The 22,307-nt window shown below is 37.4% G+C and overlaps 1 protein-coding gene across 1 annotated transcript in view; it reads right to left on the bottom strand.

Moving 5' to 3' along the window:
- The window catches only part of FUT8 (fucosyltransferase 8), a 171,063-nt gene that overhangs the window by 83,676 nt on the left and 65,080 nt on the right, over nt 1–22,307 (bottom strand). The window contains exon 4 of the mRNA XM_052646732.1: nt 10,028–10,142. Coding sequence (XP_052502692.1) covers nt 10,028–10,142 — 115 coding nt within the window. The remainder of the gene's footprint in view (nt 1–10,027; nt 10,143–22,307) is intronic.

Genomic DNA, 22,307 nt, shown 5'->3' with positions numbered 1-22,307 from the left:
AACAAAATTTTGTTGATCAAAAATCTGATTTAATCTTTCCATTCTCTTTATAAAAAATATTACAAAATCATTGTCAATTCACTTTATAGAAAATATGACAAACTGTAATCGAAGAGTATGCACCTGAGAAATGTGAGGAAACAGTATTATAAAGAGTCAGAAAATTTTTAATTTTTCTGGAATTTTGTGTTTGTGGTATTTGTCAACTTCATAAAATTTGTAATTTGTTGGGATTTGTTTTCATTATACATAGTTGATCCTTACTCTCACAGATTCCATATTTGCAAATTTGCCTACTAGCTAAAATTTATTTGTAACCTCAAAATCAACACTTGATGTGCTTTCAGGTCACTTGTGGACAAGTGTAATACAGTGAAAAATGGGAGCCTCCTAAACACAAACTCTCTGCTGAGGTCAAATAAGGTGCCATTTACCTTCTTGTTTCAGTTCTCATTCTATGAACAGGGGTCCTTTTGACAGTCTATTTAGAGCCTTTTTTTTTCTTTTCATTTTGGTGCTTTTTGTTGGTAATTTCACTGTTTAAAATGGCACATAAGCGTGGTGCTGAAGTGTTCGTAAGCTGTCCAGGGTTCCTAAGTACTAGAAAGCTACGAGATGCCTTCCAGAGAAAAATATGTGTTAGGCAAGTTCTACTCAAGTATGAGTTATTGTGCTATAAGCTATGAAAGTAAAAGCGAAGTCCCTCAGTCATGTCTGACTCTTTGCGACCCCATGGACTGTAGCCTACCAGGGTCCTCTGTCTATGGGATTTTCCAGGCAAGAACACTGGAGTGGGTTGCCATTTCCTTCTTCAGGGGATCTTCCCAACCCAGGTATCAAACCCAGGTCTCCCTCATTGCGGGTCTCCCTCATTGCTTTACCATCTGAGCTACCAGAGAAGCCCATAAAGCTATCAGTTTAATGCTAATGAGTCAACAATACATATTTGGTGTTTTCAAACAGGAAAACACATAGATCAAGTTTATATACTGATTAACTGATCAGAGACTTAAAGGTATTTAGAATCAATGTTTCACTATTCAATAATTCTGTGTGACTCTATAGAATACAACTGGAGCAAATAATGAGAATCAAGTGAATTTATTCTAATATCTAATTTTATATTTGTATTTCTTTACATAAAAGAGAGTACTAAAAACTAGAGGCTTCAAGCCCGTTCTCTAAATCTGGATCCATGTCTGGTCAAGAGCCTTCATTTCCCCCTCAGGAGAGTTTGCTACTTCCCAGTTATTGCCTCACTGGGATTGAGACCAGGATTCTAGAAGAGGAATCTACAGCCTGGGACCTCATAGTCAGGGCCAAAATCCCCAATTATTGCACTATGACTATATGAAACCCAGATTTCTTTTAAAATTTGGAAAATTGTTTCTATAATTATGCTATGTATATTGTGATCTAGGGCAGGATCAAACTATAATAAAAATTTTTCCTTTCTTAGGAAAAAAAGAGTATGTTTCTAGAAAGAGAAAATTACTGAGGAAACAGAGTAACACTGGGGCTGATATACCTAAATTAAATAAGAGTCAAATCTAAGTTCAACTTACATTCAAGAAAGTAAAAAGATACTTTATTAGGTGGTGCTACTCTCAAAAGATAAAATGATTTTAGGGAGCAGCATCTAGATTTCCATCAGCTGCTAATTTTATTTCTAGATAGTAAATGTTAAGGACCTCATATGCATTCTCATATATCTTTAATAAGGAATGATGTTTTAAAAACCTGTATTATTGATAATCAAGATGATATAAATATATAAGAAATATTTAAACTTTAAAATGACAAAATGCAGATAGAATTGTGCTAAGTGCACTGCTAGGAATTTAATAAGTTCCTCTATAGCCATCAGGCATGTCAAGATGGTTTTAAACTCTTGTGAAGAAACTTAAAATCCCAAATCAGATGTTGTCAAGGATTTTAAAAGAAGGAATTAAATTTGCAGTTTACTAACCCTAAGTGGTTTGCTGCTGCTGCTGCTACTAAGTCACTTCAGTCGTGTCTGACTCTGTGCAACCCCACAGACGGCAGCCCATCAGGCTCCCCCGTCCCTGGGATTCTCCAGGCAAGAACACTGGAGTGGGTTGCCATTTCCTTCTCCAATGCATGAAAGTGAAAAGTGAAAGTGAAGTCACTCAGTTGTGTCTGACTCTTAGCGACCCCATGGACTGCAGCCTAGCAGGCTCCTCCGTCCATGGGATTTTCCAGGCAAGAGTACTGGAGTGGGGTGCCATTGCCTTCTCTGGGTTTGCTAGTAACAGAATATACTAATTAAGGTGAATAACTATTAAGCAACTACAACAAAATAGCATCCAGATTGGGAATGAAGAGATAAAGATGTTAATTAGCATATGACATGATAACTTATATAGGAAATCTAACGTGATCTACAAAAAAAAGCTGTTAGAATATATAAGTTTAGTAAAGCTGCAGGATATAAGATCAACATTAAAAAATTAGGCTTTTATTATGTAGAAGCAGTTTCCTTCTATTCCTATTTCGTTGAGTGTTTTTATCATGAAGGGTACTGGATTTTGTCAAATGCTTTTTCTGCATCAGTTGAGATGATCATGTGTTTTTTTCCTTTATTTGTTGATGTGGCATACTACAATGATCAAATTTCACATGTTGAACCATTTATGCATTTCAGGAAGAAGTGCACTGTTGTCTACCACAGATCTGGGGCTGGGAATGGATAGCTTCTACTGTGCTAAGAGCTGAAAACCAAAATTAACTGCAATTTATGGTACAAACTTTCCCCCGGAGCTGTAAGCCTTCAACAGACTTCAAAGTTATATCAGGTGGTTTCTGCCAGTGCAACAGTATAGGTAGGGAGACAAATTCCTGGTGCTTCCTAGTCTACCATCTTTTTGGAATCCCTCTGCAGATAATCAGTTTTTAAATAGCACACTAAAATGTGTTTGACAATCAGGGGTATATGATCACTACATGATTATTTTGATGATATTAAAGAACTACTGTTAGTAATCTTAGATATGATTAGCATGTGGCTATTTTCTTAAAAAATTATCTTTAACCTTCAGAAATTCGTTCTGAAATATTTACAAATGAAATGATAAAACGTCTGCGATTTGCTTCAGAATGATCCTGGATATGCAAGGGGTGTGGTAGAAGCACAGATGAAACAAAGTTGACCAGGAATTGGTAACTGTTAAAGCTGGGTTATGGGTACTAGGGGTTCAATGGTTTCTGACTTACATAACTTGAAGTTTTCCACAACAAAAGGTTTTTTTTTCTGAAGGAGTGATAAAGGTGGCTGGTGGCTCAGTCGGTAAAGAATCTGCCTGCAGTGAAGGAGACCTGGTTTGATGCCTGGGTTGGGAAGATCCCCTGGAGGAGGGCATGGCAACTCACTTCAGTATTCTTCCCTGGAGAATCCTAGGGACAGACGAGCCTGGCAGGGGCCAGTCCATGGGGTTGCAAAAGTTGGACATGACTGAGCAACCACATAGATAGGAAAAATGTGTGTAACAGCAATAGGGGAAGCAATAAAATATCCAAATGATGAGTCAGAGAAATAAATGTCAAAACTACACAATGGAGGGGTAAAATAAATCGTGTGTGTGTGAAGATAATTAGTTCAGAGATACTCTCAGAATGTTACCACACTTCAAGCTTTCTGAGGGCAGACACCATACCATGTCCATTTGGTTCACCCTAAATCCGTAACAATGCACCTAATGCCTAGGATATCCAGTACATCCAAATACTTCCTGAATAAATGAAAAAATAAATAATTCTATGAGACCTACATACCCACATGCAAGGGCTCCATAAAATCTGTAAGATTCCAAATAATGTAGCTTTTAATAATGCTTAGAAAACTTCCTTTAATAAATCTTTTTTTACTTCCTATCACCACCTTTGTCCTCAGCTGACTTCCAGTGGAGTAATTCCCTCTTTCATTTCATGAAAGCTACCCTTGCCACCATATTCACTTACCATTTCTTTTTCTTTCCTCATTGAACTTGTTTATACTTTTTATCTTGGGAAAGATATTCTTTGTCAGTATATTCTTAGGCCTTAATTCTGAAATACTCTTTCCTTCTCCCTAACGGATCTCACCTCAAACTAATATCTTTCAAACAGGGAAAAGTCCTGAAAGTTTCTCTTTACGCCAATTGTTTTAAGCATTTAATGAATGTCCTAATGTAGCTAAGTTAATGACATTTTCTAGTGAGTTATAATTATTACCACTTCTGGCTTTATTTTGGTCCCCATTTGGGCAGAAATACACTGAATTACTCATTAGAACACACAACTCTGAGGGCACCAGATGAAAGATTTGATCTCATGGTGAGCATACTAGCAGATGAATCAAGTTTATAGTTATAGTCTGGCCTTAAATCTATTTTTAAAGATTGTCCTGTTGAAGAGAAAGGGGGTTAGACACATCCTGTGTTACAGTGGAGGGTTTCCCCATAATCTGAAAAATATTTGAAAAATATGTTAACAGCCTCAATAATACATTCTTAGTGTAACCTGGCCACTTTCCATTCCAAAGACCGTCCGCAGTCACTAGAATCCATATAGGAAAAGAGAAATCTGTATTATCTCCAACTAGTCTACTTTTGAATGGAAAAACAAAGCTCTATTCTCTTTTTAAAAGTAAAATCTTCTCTATTTCCATAGCTTTTAGTTTTCTCTCAAAAAACGGAAAATTATCAACCTACCAATTTCCAAGAAAAGTCCTATTCAAAACACAAATAAACAAAGCAAAGCCCCCAAAGGAAGCCACGAAAAGAAAAAAACAAAAACAAAAACCCACTTCCAACTAGTGCTACTTTCTATACACTTAGATTCTACCTGAAATGGGTTCAATTCTGCTTAAAATGTCAACTCTAGAGCTGGGTAGAAAAAACAAAAGAAGAACCTTTAAGTACCAAAACATGGATAATTTCCAGTTAAACTGGAAAATGCCTTCTGTTATAAGTTATGTGCCCTAACTAGCTGCTCTCTTCACCAGAGTCACCAACTTACAACTTGTTTCAAGCAAGTTAAGGAAAAACAAGGCATTGTGATCTCTTCCAACGTGCTTAATATGAGCAGATTAGAAACTGCAAAGTATATTCTAATAACCACAATCAAAGAATTTCTTCCATGTCATTCAAAAGTCTAGGAAAATGACATGCATTACAGGAGAATGCAGACACATAACAAATATATTAGCAGTGTGTTTTTTAAAGTGAGCCTGAAGTTAACATCAGAAACTAGAGAAATATATTCAACAAACTTTTCAATGTGTTATGATTCATGTAGCACAAGATTAAAGACCAGAACAACATAGTATTTTAAACAGCCCAATACTACCTGTTCACTGTATGGGTGAAGAACTTCTTAGATAAACATACAAAAGATTAAGACCTTAAGAGAATTACTTGGTCCATTCTACTTGAGACTAACACAGCATACCTGGGGTTGTCTTCAAAAAGATTATTATAGTTTTTAGTAAGTTTAGTCCTTTAATGCCATGCCTTAGGGCCTTGAACTCTAAGGATAAGATAATTTTAATTAAGACAACTATAGAACTCTGTCCCACTGAAGTCCACTTGCTCTAGTACCTTCTTATCTTCCAGTGTATGGTGCAATTACTTCTCCCAAGTAAAATCCAGGTATATGACAATAAGGGCTTCCCAGACAGCACAATGGTAAAGAACTCGCTTGCCAGTGCAGGGGACACAAGAAATGTGGGTTCGATCCCTGGGTTGGGAAGATCCCCTGGGGAGGAAATGGCAACCCACTCCAGTATTCTTGCCTGGAAAATTCCACGAATAGAGGAGCCTGATGGACTACACACATTTCATGGGGTCACACAGTCAGACACGACTGCGCACAGCAAACATGAGAGACATGACATATGTGATAATAACTGAATGGAAATCTAATATTGAAACCAAACTTCACTGTGCTATACGACTGTGAGTCAAGCAGGATCTTCATGAGACATAATGGATATTTGCTCAATTCAGAGGACTGGAGAACTGCAGAAAGAAAGGCTTAGATTTTAAAAAGAAACCTATTATGGATTAAGACAGGGGTTTAATCTAGGTTTTTTCTATTTGTACTAGGTCTTACATTATACCTAAATCTATCAGGATTTTTAAAAAATTCTTGTTGTGTTAATGAGAAGTCACAAGTTTAATAAGTAAAAATCTAGTAAAACTGAAAATGTTTTTTCACCTATTCAAACAAACCATTAAAAGTAAATTATAAAATTATCTGAATTACTTATGACTACAGCAAGTATTTCAGTGACTAAAATCTCCCAGAGATTTAAAATGTTGAAAATATTTGTTTCTATTGTACCTTTTCCTTATTATTTTCTACTTAGATAAAAAATATTAGCATCTTTATATAATAGCTGGCTGATGGGCTAAAGAAGGAAAGCCTTCTAAAATCTCCATCTATAAGTTATATGAAATGCTTGTTTTTATTTTGAATATAGGTACCAAACACACGCTGATGCTGGGAAAGATGGAGTGCAGGAGAAGGGGACGACAGAGGATGAGATGGTTGGATGGCATCACCAACTCAATGGATATGAGTTTGGGTAATACACTCCAGGAGTTGGTGATGGACAGGGAGGCCTGGCATGCTGTGGTTCATGGGGTCGCAGAGTTGAACACAACTGAGTGACTGAATTGAACTGAATCAAAAGTCAAAGACGTTGTCCTTTATCCCTTTTTAGCTTTATTTCCTAGTATACTTCTCATTTTGTAAGCCCTGTTGAAGTCTTTCAGAATCTAAGTTGCTTAAATATCCTTTTAACAGTAATAAAAGGCTTAAAAGTAATAGTATGGAAACATCAATAGATTTGAATACCAAGAAAAGATGTAATGGGAAAAAATGCAATCACTCTAAAACATCTGTATAAATAGCTTAACTATTCTGATTAATTCTCTAATCCATTAAGTTAAACCAGGGATAAATCATGATTTATTTATTTTTTTATTTATTTGGCTGCACCGGTCTTAGTTGCAGCCTGTGTGATCTAGTTCCCTGACCCAGGATTGAACCCGGCCCGCCCCCCGGCGCCCGGCGCCCTGCATTGGGAGCATAGAGTCTTAGCCACTGGACCACCAGGGAAGTCCCCAAATCATTCTTTTTTAAAAGGAATAAAAATCCAAGTCAGAGAAAGATTCCTTATGATCTACTGTTCTTGTTTAGTCTCTCAGTCATGTCCAGCTCTTTTATGACCCCATGGACTGTAGCCTGCTGGACTCTTCTGTCCACGGGATTTCCTAGGCAAGAATACTGGAGCGGGTTGCCATTTCCTTCTTCAGGGGATCTCCCCAACCCAGGGATGAAACTGGCATCTCCTGCATTGCAGGTGGATTCTTTGCTGCTGAGCCACTGGGCAAGTCCTCCTTACAAATACATATCTTTAATTTTGTTGGAATGGGAGAGAGGATGCTTATTCACCTATATCCAAAGAAGTTGAAGACTGAGTGACTGGCAACTTTAACCTCTAAAAAATAATATGTTAAAAATATAGTTCTTTAAAAATGGAAAAAAATGATCATAAATTCATTAAATAATTAAAGAAAAATATTTTTTCTAAAATACATTTTTTCCTATTGAGATTTTCCCCATCTCCTTGAATATTAAAAAAAAAAAAATCACATTTTCTTTTCCAATAGAAAAAAAATAAAAGAAAAGCAAAAAAGCAAGAATTTTTAAAATAGGTAATATTTGAATACCTATTCAAAGTTAGGTCCATGTGAAATGATGTTTTGCTATAAGTGATTTACAAGTGAAATTCTCTAAACAGAACCACTGAAAACAGCACACTGAAGATGAACTGCATGCTACCGGTGAGAGCACTTGGCCTCTTAAAAACCAAGAGGAAAAAAGAAACTAGAGCAAGTGGTAGGTACTCCTTACAGTGAGGGGAGCTAAAGTATGGCCAAATCATAGTTTAAATAACTTTCGTGGGGTGAAAACTTAATGAATATGTGGAAATGGAAGAAACTCAGAAACCATAGTTATTTCCATTTTAAATGAGGATGATAGTTCTGCACCACCAGCTGTTTATAGTTCACTGAATGAGGTTCTAGTTGATAGGAGATAATTACCTCTTCCCTACAGGAGGCAAGTGTTGCTCATTCTACAGACACCTCTGATGAATGGCCATGGGGCACGAGACAAGACAGCATGCCAAGATCAGTTTTGTTTTTAATGATGTCTTGAAGCACTTGATTTTCTACTTTTTTCCTATTTAAGTGTATGAAAATGTGCATCTTAAAATATACAAAATAAAGTCACTGGCTATTATTTCGCTGTTATAAGACACCTTACTTTTCAAAGGGAAACAGAGTGAGTATACACAGAAAGCATACCATCACCAGAAGTGGATGGGGAGGATCATCCCAACTGCAAGTGTTTGGAGCATTACAGAATTCTGTTTACTAATTCATTGTTTCCTCCTGATGATTGCATTCAACTTTATTAAGTTCCTTTTCAGTTAATACCCCACTACCCTAGTCATTCCAGGTCCTTCAGCCTCTTGGAAAGGCTTATCTATTCGATCTTCTCAAATTCCTTTCTTCCCTTCCAATGCAAACTGCCACACACCTCAATATTTCTCACCTGCAATACTGTCCTTATATCCTAACCAGTGGTTCCCAACCTTTCTGGCACCAGGGACTGGTTCAGCGGAGGAAAATTCTTCCACGGATCCGGGGGGAGGAGAGATGGTTTCAGAATGATTCAAGCACATTACATTTATTGTGCACTTTATTTCTAACCTATGGCAGGAGGCACTGGTTGGAGTTGCTGTTGTTTTAGTCGCTAAGTTGTGTAACTCTTTGTGACCCATGGACTGCAGCCCGCTACGCTCCTCCCTGTCTGTGGGATTTCCCAGGCAAGAATACTGGAGTTGGTTTTCATCTGACCCAGGGATTGAACCTGTGTCTCCTGCATTGGCAGGCGAATTCTTTACAGCTGAGCCACCAGGGAAGCCCCTGGAGGTTGGGGACTCCTGTCCTAAACAGTCTCCTTCCAGTCTCTGCCAATGAATCCAGTTCAAGCAAAATTCTACCTTTCAGATTAGTATAACTAAAGCACCACTCTTATCATGATACTCTTATGTACACAAATTTTTCAAAAGTAGGTTGTGACTGTAAAACAAGAAAGGTTTATGGTATATTAAGAAAAAAAAAAATTCAAAATTAAATCAATTCTGTCTTTACAAACGTTTTAAGACTGGGTAAGCATGTAAGTAAGAACTAGAAGAAAACACACACACAAAGTGAAGAGAGAACATTTAAAAGGGCCTGGGACTTGGAGTTTACCCTTGATTTATATTTCCTGTTTGTTGTTATAATGATGTTAGGCAATAAATAAAATCTTTCGGCAACCATTTGCCGCTTATGTACCATAAAGCTTAACCTGTACACAAGGACCTCGGCAATCTGGCTCCTGAACCTACCTTTACCAACTCTCCTTTTCACACAACCAAAACTCCAGACAAACTGAAATATCCTGTTTCTCATTGGGCTCCTGTACTGCTCTTTCCCAGGTAGGAGCTCTACTCACATCATCTGAAGTCGGACACGAGTGAGCGAATGAGCACAGCAAATAGCATGCTGTAGCTAGTACGCTCTTCTCCATTTCTGGACGTCTAAATCCTATATGATTATCCTTTGCAGCTCGGTCAAATGATATCTTCTCCAGAAAGCTATCTGCAACATCTTCCTCCAATGAGCATTTCATCGTATCTCATACCTGCAGCACTTCTATCTTGCACTATCGTTTTTGTGTGTGCGTGTGTCAGAAGTAGCTCCTGTTCGGGCAGGGATCTTGTTTTAGCCATCTTTATATTCCATTCAAGGCATGACATGGTGTCTTTTTGAATAAATTCGTAAAATGAATGGACAAATACTTTCAAAAAGCAAGGGCTAGGAAAACTAAAAACCAGCAGCAGCTCTTAGTTCTAATGTCTCTCCTCCTATCGTCCACTGGAATTTATTTATTACCCCAACCTTCTTACCTGAAGATACGTGATTCTCCGCTGCACCAGCTCCGTCAGATCTTTGGCCTCTTTTTCCCGCCAATCACCTGCTCCATCTGTTTGACTGAGGTAGTATAAATCCGTCATTATAGACCTATAAAAACCAAACAACAATGGGGGTCTAACTTATTTGTACTTCATTTGTACAGGACTATGCAAAATCATAAGATGAGTCAAATTCTTCATAAAGATTGATGCTCACGCTGATGGTGGTACTTGTCTTTTATTTTCTATCAAATTCAACAATTTAGTTTCTAGCATCCAAGATTCATTCCTACAGTAAATTTTTACTATTGAGAAAAACAAATCTTTTTTTTTTTTTTTCCCCTAGGCCGGTTATGTGTACTTATATCTCAACACAGAGCACTTCAGAGATTAGGGAGAAGTGGATATCCACAGCAAAGAAACAGGCAGATTAACATAAGGGAGAGAAATACGCTGGTGCCAGTATTTGAATGTTACCTTTCTGTTCCCCTATTGTCACTTTCTGACCCCTCTTAAATTTCCTCTTCATACTTGGAAAAAGATGAGAGGAAAATCTTGGCACAATTCTGACACAATAGTTGAAACCAAAGGTCAGCAAACATTTTTCTATAAGGGCCAGACAGTAAATATTTTAGGATTCCTGGGTTTCTGCTGCTTTTGAAGCAGGAAAGCTGCCATGGACAATATGCAGGGAAAAAAAAAATGTGTGTATGTTCCAATAAAACTTTATTCACAAAACCAGGCTATGAGCCAGATTTGGCCCTTGGCCCATAATTTGACAATTCTTGGTCTAAATTAATAAAATGATTGTAAGACACTTTGCCATTCTGCATAGAATTGGTAGTGTCAATTGAAACATGCTGAATTTCCTGCAAAGTAAACTAAAATGCTCAGTATACAAGGTAAGAGAAACGTGATGGCTGGTGCAGATGGTTTTACTTACATTACACTAAATATAAGCTATGACTTACCTTTACCAATAAAGAAAAGTAAAAAGCAAGTCTCCTCTTTCTCTAACAACCCCCAACAACCTATCAGCAAATACTGAAACAGGTTCTGACCAAGCATTATCATTGGCACTGCTATCAACTGAGCCACCATCTTCTCTCACCTGAGTTGTTACAGCAACCTCTGAACAGGTCTCCCTGCTTCCACGCTTGCCAGTCTCTATAGTCTATTCTCAACACAGCAGCCAGATCTTGTGAAAATGCCAGTCAAATGATGCTATATCTTTGCTCTTATGAACTGGCTCTTCATCTCACTTCATCAAACTGGAAGTTATTACTTTGAACTACAAGGCCCCAGACAATATGGCCTCCTTCATCTCTCTGATCTCATTCCTACTACTGTCCTCACTGTGGACTCTATTTCAGCCACATAATCTTGTTATTAACCCCAGAACATGTCAGCCTTGTTCCTACTTCAGGGCCTTTGCATCTGCTCTTCTTGCTCCTGGAATGCTGCTTTCCCAGATATCCTCCACGTGACTCACCCAAATACCATTTAAATCTGTGCTCACTTTCTGTTTTAAAAGGCTTTCCAGACTCTCACTTAAAAATTCAACACCCAGTTACCATCACATCCCTTAATTTTCTTTCTTTTCCTTCCCTGCTTTATTTTTCTCCAAGCAATTATCATCTTTTAATATACATCATTTACTTATTTTATTATCTTCCTCCACCTTCTAGAACTTAAGCTCTATGGTAGCAGAGTACTTTTTAAACCCACCAACCACCACAAATCAGCCTACAGAACAGTGCTGATCACATAGAAAATGTCCAGTAGACATTTTGAATAGATAATTAAATGAAAAAGTAGCAAAAAAATTCTTCAAGAATTTTAGATGAGATAATATTGATAATTTTTATCTTTCATAAATTCAATTTTGTGCTAGAGAATTTCTGGGAATAATCCTTAACTAGTTATAACTCCAGCTTTACTCCCTCACCATATTTTGTATTAACTCTTCCATTTAGAGAATGCTTATTAAGTATGTACTATTTGTTTCTGAAAATTATAAAATTAGACATTTATTTCTATTTATCAGAAAAGTATACAGTTGGTCCTTGAGACACTCAGAGATGAGGGGTACCCACACCACACACAGTTGAAAATGCATACAACTTTTTATTCGCCCAAAGCTTAACTACTAATAGCACTACTGTCGACCAGAAGCCTTACTGAGTACATAAACAATATTAACGTATTTTGTATGTTACACATACAACAAATATTAAAGTAAGGGGTCCAGAGTACAAAAATGTGGACACCATTCATTGTAAATATGCAAATCAGAAAGATTCCACATCAGAGGAGAAAAAGCTTTGAGAACCAGATAGGTCTCTCAGTTTGGGATTTACCTCTTACTAGCTTTCTTTTTGACATCTTTGAGATATGAAGTGAAGTGAAGTGAAGTCGCTCAGTCGTGTCCGACTCTTTGGGACCCCATGGACTGTAGCCTACCAGGCTCCTCTGTCCATGGAATTTTCCAGGCAATAGTACTGGAGTGGATTGCCATTTCCTTCTCCAGCGGATCTTCCCGACCCAGGGATCAAACCCAGGTCTCCTGCACTGTAGACAGACGCTTTATCATCTGAGCCACCAGGAAAGTCCTGAACAACACAGATATAGTTACTTCATTTTAAAAATAAGTATTATAATACCTGCCTTATAGTTTTTTAATGCCTGCCATAGTTTTTTAAAGGATTAATGATAATAGAAACAAAGTAATAATATATGTGGTTGTTGCTTGCTGCAGACTGAACATCTGCGGTCCCCTTAAATGCACACATTGAAACAATGCCCAGTGCAATGGTGTTCAAGAGCCGGGCCTGTGGGAAGTGCTTAGGTCCTGAGAGTGGAGCCCTTATGAATGCGATTAGTGCTCTTATAAAACATACCCAACAGAACTCTCTAGCCTCTCTGCCACATTGATGGCATGGTGAGAAGGCACTCTCTATGAAGCAGAAAGAGGTCACTCATCAGACACCAAATCAGCCAGTATGTTGATCTAGGACTTCAGCCTCCGGAATTGTGAGAAATAAATCTCTGTTGTTCAAAAGCTATGCATCTGTGGTATTTTTGTCACAGTAACCCAAATATACTAAGACACTGCTATTTATGCTAGAATGACTCAGAGAGTTGCTTCAGAGCTTTTACCCGTGTCTGAGGAGGACCTACGAATGATTCTACAACTAAGAGGACGGATCCACTGGGTATGAGGATGACAGTATATGTGGGACTAATGGCCATTCAGAAAAATGACCCAACAGTCAGTGCTTTATAGCACCCTGAAGAAAGGGACTGATCAGTAAGGACTCATTTAACAGATAATGAAACCAGCCCTTAACAACTGTGACTTCTGTAGGAGTACATGACAGCCTCAGTTCTCTTTTATTTCTGGTTCTTAACTAAATGATAAATCATTTAGGGACAAAGAAATGGCAGCCCACTGGAAAAATTAAAGTTTTATTTACTGTTATAGAAAACCATCAGAATGACACGCAATAAACAGAGAATATCTGGTAATAGACCCTTTGAATAAAGCAAAACTATTAATAATATATACACAAAAATTCAAAATCATAGCTACAGTTTAGAATATTCACACAACTAAGAGTGGAACAGTTTTATACAGTGCTTTGGAATAACAGGGTCATCTGTGAACCATTTCAGGCATTTGTTCAATGTGTCAACATTATTCATGCACAGGACACTTCACAGCTTGCCTATTTCCGTGTTTACCCTTTAAAAATAGGGCAAGAATCTAATACATGATGTTTTATCTATTTTTATACTTATTATTCCAACCTAAGATTCAAAACACTTCTTTTCATTGAAAGAGCAATTTTAGTTGGATAAACCGTATCTACAACTTAATGCCTCCCTAGGAAATTAACTTACAGTCTTATACACTGAACAGAAGTTCAGGTTTTCTTCATATTACAAAACTGAGGCCCCTATGGACTATCACGTAGCCTACAATATCATTTTATAGTTGCTAGGGGAAAAGTCACCACTCATATGAAACTGTGTGACTTGATCATGGAAACAGGAGATGTCTTTAACTATAATGGTGTTATAGGGCTCTTGAATTTTATTTAAATTATTTTCTCAGTTTTATAAGGCCTCTTTTCCATTCCTCCCATATTATTTTTTATATTTCATAGGTTTCATCATATCCAAACATGGTCATTTGCTTTTTCCTACCCATTAAATAGGAGTAATCACAATTTTTATCGCAAATCTCAACTCTAAATAACAGTGTTGTTTCTGGAGAGGTAATAATACAGCGGGATAAATAACCAGTCTATCAGCAAATGTCGAAGGAATAAAGGAAATTCAATATGCTCTGCATGGTGTTACATTAAAAATAAACATACGCACAAACAAATAGCAATACATTCCATGACAATCACTACACAGACTCAAGCAGGTAAAACTACATTAGGTATAATTTAGAGGGGAAAATTCTTTGAAATATAAAAATTGGCATGGTTTATGCTTTCATGTCATAGTAATCAAATCATTACTTTACCACTGGGAATGAAAGCTGATCTCTGTATTTTTTAATAAATTAGAAAACATAAAAGTGAATGTTTTTTACCAAGCTACATCAGTACTAAGTCTTAGCAATCAATTATTCATATTCATCTCAATCTCTGTCACGAAAGTGGAATAACCAGTCTCATAACTAGGAGACCAAAGACCAAAAAAAAAAAAGACACTAATTTTTTATGATGATGCAGTCAGAATCACAAAATAAGTCACTCTATTTCTAGAGTCAACTAAATTGAGCTTGCTTTGTACATCGTTTCTTCTTGGCCTCCCCATGCACATCACGTAACGAAGACAAGTCCAGGAAATGACTTTAAATTCAACCTACAGTTGGCTCTTGAACAACACAATTTGAACTGTGAAAGTAGTCTAGTTATATGCAGGTTTTTAAAAATAAAAATTGGACAAATTTTTTCAGATTTGAGATGATTTGAAAAAACTCACAGATGAACCACATACTATGGAAATAGCAAAACAAAAAAAAATTGAGAAAAAGATGTACCATAAATGTGTAAAATATATGCTGGTACTCATCCATGCTTACATAGGCATAAAGTGAATTATATTTAATATAAAATTAATAATATGCTAGTTTTCTTACTGTTTCATAACTTTGCTTTCAAAGAATTATATTATTATAGAATATTTCTTCTTCATAATTAGAGAAACTGCATATTAGCCTATTATCATAGGTTTTTAAAAAAATGTAATATTTCTAATACTGTGTTATGTATATGACTATAAAACTGTTTGCTATAAAAATTTTATAACAATTCATTTATTAGTGTATAGTCTAGGCTACCACAAAGTAATTATATTGATTATATTCCTCCTTTAAAGCAATCATTGTTAATACAGGTATAATACATGTATTGCTATAGCTGTTTTTTATGCTATCTTTTCATTTTTGCTTTCTACTATAATATGTATAATACCTATCGTGTTTTGTATCTTATAAAATAGTATAGATGAAGCTGCTGCTGCTAAGTTGCTTCAGTCGTGTCCGACTCTGTGTGACCCCATGGACGGCAGCCAACCAGGCTCCCCTGTCCCCGGGATTCTCCAGGCATGAACACTGGAGTGGGTCACCATTTCCTTCTCCAATGTGTGAAAGTGAAAAGTGAAAGTGGAGTCGCTCAGTCGTGTCTGACTCTTAGCGACCCCATGGACTGCAGCCCACCAGGCTCTGCCGTCCCTAGGATTTTCCAGGCAAGAGTACTGGAGTGGGGTGCCAGTGCCTTCTCCGACAGATGAAGCTACTGAGAGACAATTCATCTTGTAAACAGAGGACATAAACTTCTGGTATCAATATAGTACAGTACTGTAAATGTATCTGCTTTATGATTTCCTTAATAACATTTCCTTTACTCTGGTATACTTAATTGTAAGACTACAGTATGTAATATTGATACACAACATACAAAGCATGGGTTAATCCACAGTTTATGTTATCAGTAAGGGTTCTGGTCAACAGAAGGCTATTTATTAGTGACATTTTGGGGAAGTCAAAATGTGAATTTTTGACTGTGCAATGGATTGGTGTCCCAAACCTCCACACTTTTTAAAGGGTCAACTGTAGTTCTTTGCTAATCCAATAATGTTTATAAGTTACCATCCTGCAAAATTTGTCACCTGTTAGCGAAAGACATGAGGATAATCAAATAGAAAGATTCAGTTTCCCAGCCCATTACTGGGAAACATGGTGTCTGAAAATCATTCCACAGAAATTCTGGATTTTCAGTGACTCCTTCCTAAAATCAAATCTCTTGGAAGTGTCCCAAAAGCTGGGATAATCTAGCTGACTTGGTTTTGACTATGAAGATTACCATAAATCTAGGAGGTGGATGGTGAATCTAAAGTCCTGAGGTATTAAAGCCTGGGAAATATCAATACAAATCCAGGCAAAGGACCAGTAGAACAGCACTGGTCATTTCAGGGTAGAATACACACGTCTGAAGGTAAGTGACAGATGAGACAAACACCTGTGACTCTAACAGCAAGAGTTTGATATTTGTCAGCTTCTTCCAAAGCTGGCCTACATTTATATTCTTTATGTTTGCTGTTAATTTTCCTATTTTTATACATATTAATATTCACAGAACTGTTTTTAAATGTTCAAGTCTTTCTCAATTATGCCAATGAAGAACCACGAGCAGAGTATTGTTTATACCTGATTCAAAATGCTGAAGAGGGATTCTCCCCCAGACGGTTGGCAGAGAAGATGTAATTCAAGCAAGAAAAGTCCAAAGTGAAAGAACTGGCATTTATTAAAAGGAGATCAGCCCTGAGTGTTCACTGGAAGGACTGATATTGAAGCTGAAACTCCAATACTTTGGCCACCTGATGTGAAGAGCTGACACACTGGAAAAGACCCTGATGCCGGGAAAGATTGGGGGCAAGAGGAGAAGGGGGGGACGACAGAGGATGAGATGGTTCGATGGCATCACCGATTCAATGGACATGGGTTTGGGTGGACTCCGGGAGTTGGTGAGGGACAGGGAGGCCTGGCATGCTGTGGTTCATGGGGTCACAAAGAGTCAGACATGACTGAGCACCTGAACTGAACGGAAAGCAAATGTGACTAAGGGAGGGTACACTATGAAACCTAACCCACAGGTCAATATGCATCAGGGGCAATACTGTGGTTTGCTCCTGGGGCAGAAGAAAACAGTGCAAAGGATAAAACTGTGACCAGTAGACAGAAAGGCAGACAGTACTCCCACTGCGTCCCATGTTGTCTCAGGAGGAATTTAGAATACCGCCATTCCAACAGCCCACACAGACAGAGGGGAGTCCAGTAGGGCAGCAATAAAAACACAGGGCAATAATTATGCTATTCGTTAAGTGAGCTCCACTAGGCTTATGTTTAGGTTTCAGACCCTGAAATTCTTCCTGTTAGCACTGTGACAATCTCCCCTTAATGGTGCCTTCCTTGCAGGATCTAGGAATTTTCTATATATATCCTCTATGGGACTTTCCTTGGGCAGGTCTGACTACAGTCTACCAGATTCTACAATGTGTTAGTGACTGTGGAAAGTGTTTTATTTATTTTCCCACATTTAATCATCACAATGTTACTATTGCAGGAATTATATCCCCACGTGTGGAAGAGAAAAATAAAGCTCAGAGAAGTATTTAGCAATTAAGAGAAAGAAATTTAGATAGAACAGCTCTGCTAACTTAATTGCATAAGCTATCTAAATTCTCTAGGCCTGAGTATAGCTTTTTTATAAAATAAGGAGGTTTGCCACACAGTATTGATCATAAAATAAGGAGGTTTGCCACAAAATATTGTTCGTGCATGCTCAGTTGTGTCTGATTCTTTGCAACCCCTTGGACTGCAGCCCTCCAGGCTCCTTGTCCAAGGAATTTTCCAGGCAAGAATAGTGGGTTTCCTTTTCCAGGGGATCTTCCTGACCCAGGGATCGAACCTGTGTCTCTTGTGTCTCCTGTTATGTTGATAAAACAAGAAAATGGCCTTTATCACAGTGACTAGCACATAGGATATCCTTAGTAAGTTAAGTATTTTTCGTGTCAAAAAATATTTTGAGCTTGGAAACCACACCCAAGGAGACGTAAGGTGGGGACAGGCAAAACAAGAATTAGGGCCACTAGATAAGACACACTTTTCTACCAGATTCTCCTTCCAATGCAAATTTTATTTCAGGATAGAATGTTCCCTTACAGAAGATGGAGAATCACAATCTGGCTGATAGAAATTCAGTAACAAGCTGAATAAGAGTAACTTCATGTGACAATGTCTCTCTTTGTCCAAGGACATTAAGAGGAATGTTCTAGTATCACTAGATAGTACCTAGTGATATCTAGTGATATTTAGTATCACTAAATTCCTTAGTAGGAAAACAATCATACAGAAACATTTTGCCTAAAGATACTAACAACTGGAGAAAGAATATTTACATTTCAGCTTCATGTAAGAATCAAAACACATGTTAAAAAAATTAAGTGCATGTATATAATAAAATAGAGCACAAAGAATGATAGATTTGAAGGTTCACAAAACTTAACTATTCAAGAATGAAAATTTCAGTTCTTGGACCTTTCAAAGACAGTTGAGGAGAGTCTACTTTATAAAGAGAGGAAAAAAACCAAGCTATTGGACCACAATGGTTATGACTAGCAATTCTGATCAAATAAACCTGTGAGATATTAACCTACCAATATTCCCTTATAACCAGTCAGATATCACACCCCTTGCCTGATTTGAAGTATTTTTGTTACATATTCCCCTACAGTAGCAAAAAGCTAATCAGCTTAGTTAGTCATAAGAATCAGTCATCATTTGGGAAACATAGCTGTTCTCAGCCTTAGCAAAGCTGCTTTACAAATTACTGGTAATGAGATGATACAAACCAGGCCGGAGCAATGAGACTGCTACTTTACTAGGCTGCATCTCAACAGTTTCAGTCAACTTAACTGAGAAATAGCTTATCAGTTCTGTGAGCCCTCCTATCCTTTAATAATTGGTATGATTTAAAATAAGAAAGAAGCAACTCCAGTTAACTATTTCATAAGCTGGTGTCTGGCGCCATAAAGATGACAAAAAGAGCCAAAGCAACAATGATTAAGTGAAATGTATTTCTGAACAAGCAAAAAGGGTGGTAAGATAAAACTTTCCATGATACCCTCAGAAACTAAGGGCCAAATCTAAAAAATCATAAATCCAAGCACTGAACTTAAAACTACTACATAAATCAAGTCATGATGACAAAAAATAACCATTCTAAACTGCTAATTCCCCTCTTGCTATTTCCAAGAGGCCAGGGTCAATTCATGGTCAATGATATCAGAAGCATCAAGTAAATGTGATGGTATTACTATGGAGCATGGTCACATACAATCATTAGAATGACCATCAACTGAAAGATCAAATGATATTAATGCTTGAGATCAATATACCAGGTAATAATAATATTCTACTCTGTATTTATTTATTATGCCATCAGCCCCTCTAAATTCATAAAAAATAAAAACTCCTAAAAGTCAAGGAATATTATTAATTAACTAGCTCCCAGGTAATAGGCTAATCAGGTCAACAGCATTTTGCTAAAAATCTCAGGAGAGCTGAAACCCACATGATATCTGGAATCCAGGCTGCATTAATGGTAGGTATTTTGAGTAATGAACAGTGAGAAAGCTACATTCTAGAACAGAAATATGGTCTCCTCACTAAAAGAAACAGCATCAAGTGGGGAGCAAAAGAAAAGAGTATTCCCCCCCCCCCCCCCCCCCCCGCACAGTTTACTGTTAAGGCACACCAACCTAAAGAGACATGTGACTTTTCCCAAGAAACTTAACATAGCCTCTATCAGTGGTGAACCAATAAAAAGAACCAGGGATTCTGTAAAGCCTTTGTTCTCAAAGACCAACAGTATCACTTAGGAAGATGTTGCTGCTGCTGCTAAGTCACTTCAGTCGTGTCCGACTCTGTGTGATCCCATAGACGGCAGCCCACCAGGCTCCTCTGTCCCTGGGACTCTCCAGGCAAGAACACTGGAGTGGGTTGCCATTTCCTTCTCCAGTGCATGAAAGTGAAAAGTGAAAAGGAAGTTGCTCAGCCGTGTCCGACTCTTCGCAACCCTATGGACTGCAGCCTATCCGGCTCCCCTGTCCATGGGATTTTCCAGGCAAGAGTACTGGAGTGGGGTGCCATCATCGCCTTCTCCGTAGGAAGATGTTAGAAATGCAAATTCTCCGGCCCCACTCCAGACCTACTGAATCAGGAACTCTGAGGATGGGATATAGTAATCCGTGTTTTAAGACGTGCTCCAGGTGCTCTTGATGCCTTGCTGAAGCTTGAAAAAGACTAGGGTAATGACAACACACCGGAGAAGGCAATGGCACCCCACTCCAGTACTCTTGCCTGGAAAATCCTATGAACGAAGGAGCCTGGTAGGCTGCAGTCCATGGGGTCGCTAAGAGTCGGATACGACTGAGCGACCTCCCTTTCACTTTTCACCTTCATGCATTGGAGAAGGAAATGGCAACCCACTCCAGTGTTCTTGCCTGGAGAATCCCAGAGATGGGGGAGCCTGGTGGGCTGCCGTCTATGGGGTCACACAGAGTTGGACACGACACTGAAGTGACTTAGCAGCAGTAGCAGCAATGACGACACACAAAAATTCTTAACAATTGGCACGGAGCACTTTTGATTTTGCCACTGACTTTCTAATTTACCTGTATGTTGAGAAGAGACTGTTGTGAGATATGCCTCTATTTATTAGATGAAAAGTACTGAATTTCAAATATCTTCATAATATCTATGACCATGACTTCACAAGTTAAAAATGTTTAGAAATTAAAATTTTTCTACTTAGTATGACAATTGAAGACATTAGCAATATTTGTGATTTACTCAACATTTAGTGTTCTATATTAGGGTTCTAGGAAATTTATTCACTGAATAAGGAGTTCTGCTCTTAGAATTGACTTATTTAAAATATACTTTCCATAATAACATTGCTATAAACCATTCATATTGTTCACACAAATAAAAAGAAATCTAATATACACTAATAAACATATACAAAAGGACTTCTGATTTATATACTTGCAGTATATTACTTTTTTAAGAATTAAAATGAAAGACGTGCAATTTCACTTATCATATAAGTGAAACTATAAGGCCTAAGAGACAATAAAAGCTGAGTATGAAAAAATGTGTAAAAACAACAAAGGATACATATTTTTTCCTTTTCAATATTAAACTGAATTTCCAGTTGTGTCTGTAAAATAAATAGATTGGAACCAAGAGCTCACAGTCATCAAAAGAAAATAATGTTCCATATTCATTTTACTTTTTCTCCTCTTCTTTCAAGGAAGAGTAGCACTATGGAGTAAAACATAAAATCTAAACTAGTTCTCTGACTCTAACAACCATATTAGTAAGTCTATGATGAGGCAAAGTGGGTTTTCCCCCCCTTCAATTTCAATATATTTTTTGATGCATTTAAAAAATTACTGAGCACAGGGCCCATGAAATATAAACAAATGATCAGATATATTCAGTAAGCAACATTATTTTTTATCATTTACATTCAAAGAAAGTTCATACTTCATTGCTTAGAATCAGAATTATACTCCAAACTGGAAACACTATATTTTTAGTGATTCATGGATAACTGAAGTCTCATGACTACTTTTAGATACAGGGATCACTTAAATCCTCCAAAGTAAATCAAACATGAAGTCAAGAGCACTGAGTACAAAAATACAAAATGTCAGGTTTTCTTCTGGTCCCACAGGCTTCCTTTCAGCATGACTCTGATAACACTTTCTAACAGATACTCTGTTTTGCAGCATTCACTGTTAAAATCAACTGGAGCTTTCTAGCTTTATACTTAGAGGTAAATGACTTTTCTCCTATAACTCACCCTTTATACCTTTTGCAATTCTCAATTACAAAATTTTACAATTTTGACCTCAGTTATATAATTTTCTTTAGTTGCACAAAATTAACAAATCTTTCGATGGAGTAGGATTTTGTTTTTGCACAGGGTGCAAAGTAGAGTGTGAAATAATCAAAGAATGCACATATTAAATAAAAAAGACATAACTTACTGAATGTAGACTAAATAATGAGTGCTTAGCACTGCAGGGTAGAGAAGGTATTGAATTTAGAGTTCTAGTCTTCAGGAGACTATACTTTGTCAGGGAAAAAAATCAAATTACTACACAAGAAACAATGATCTCCACT

The sequence above is a fragment of the Budorcas taxicolor genome, chromosome 10, assembly GCF_023091745.1.
Source record: "Budorcas taxicolor isolate Tak-1 chromosome 10, Takin1.1, whole genome shotgun sequence".
Taxonomy (NCBI): domain Eukaryota; kingdom Metazoa; phylum Chordata; class Mammalia; order Artiodactyla; family Bovidae; genus Budorcas; species Budorcas taxicolor.
The sequence above is the reverse complement of the archived record's forward strand: the minus strand, read 5'-3'. Positions and strand labels throughout refer to the sequence as shown.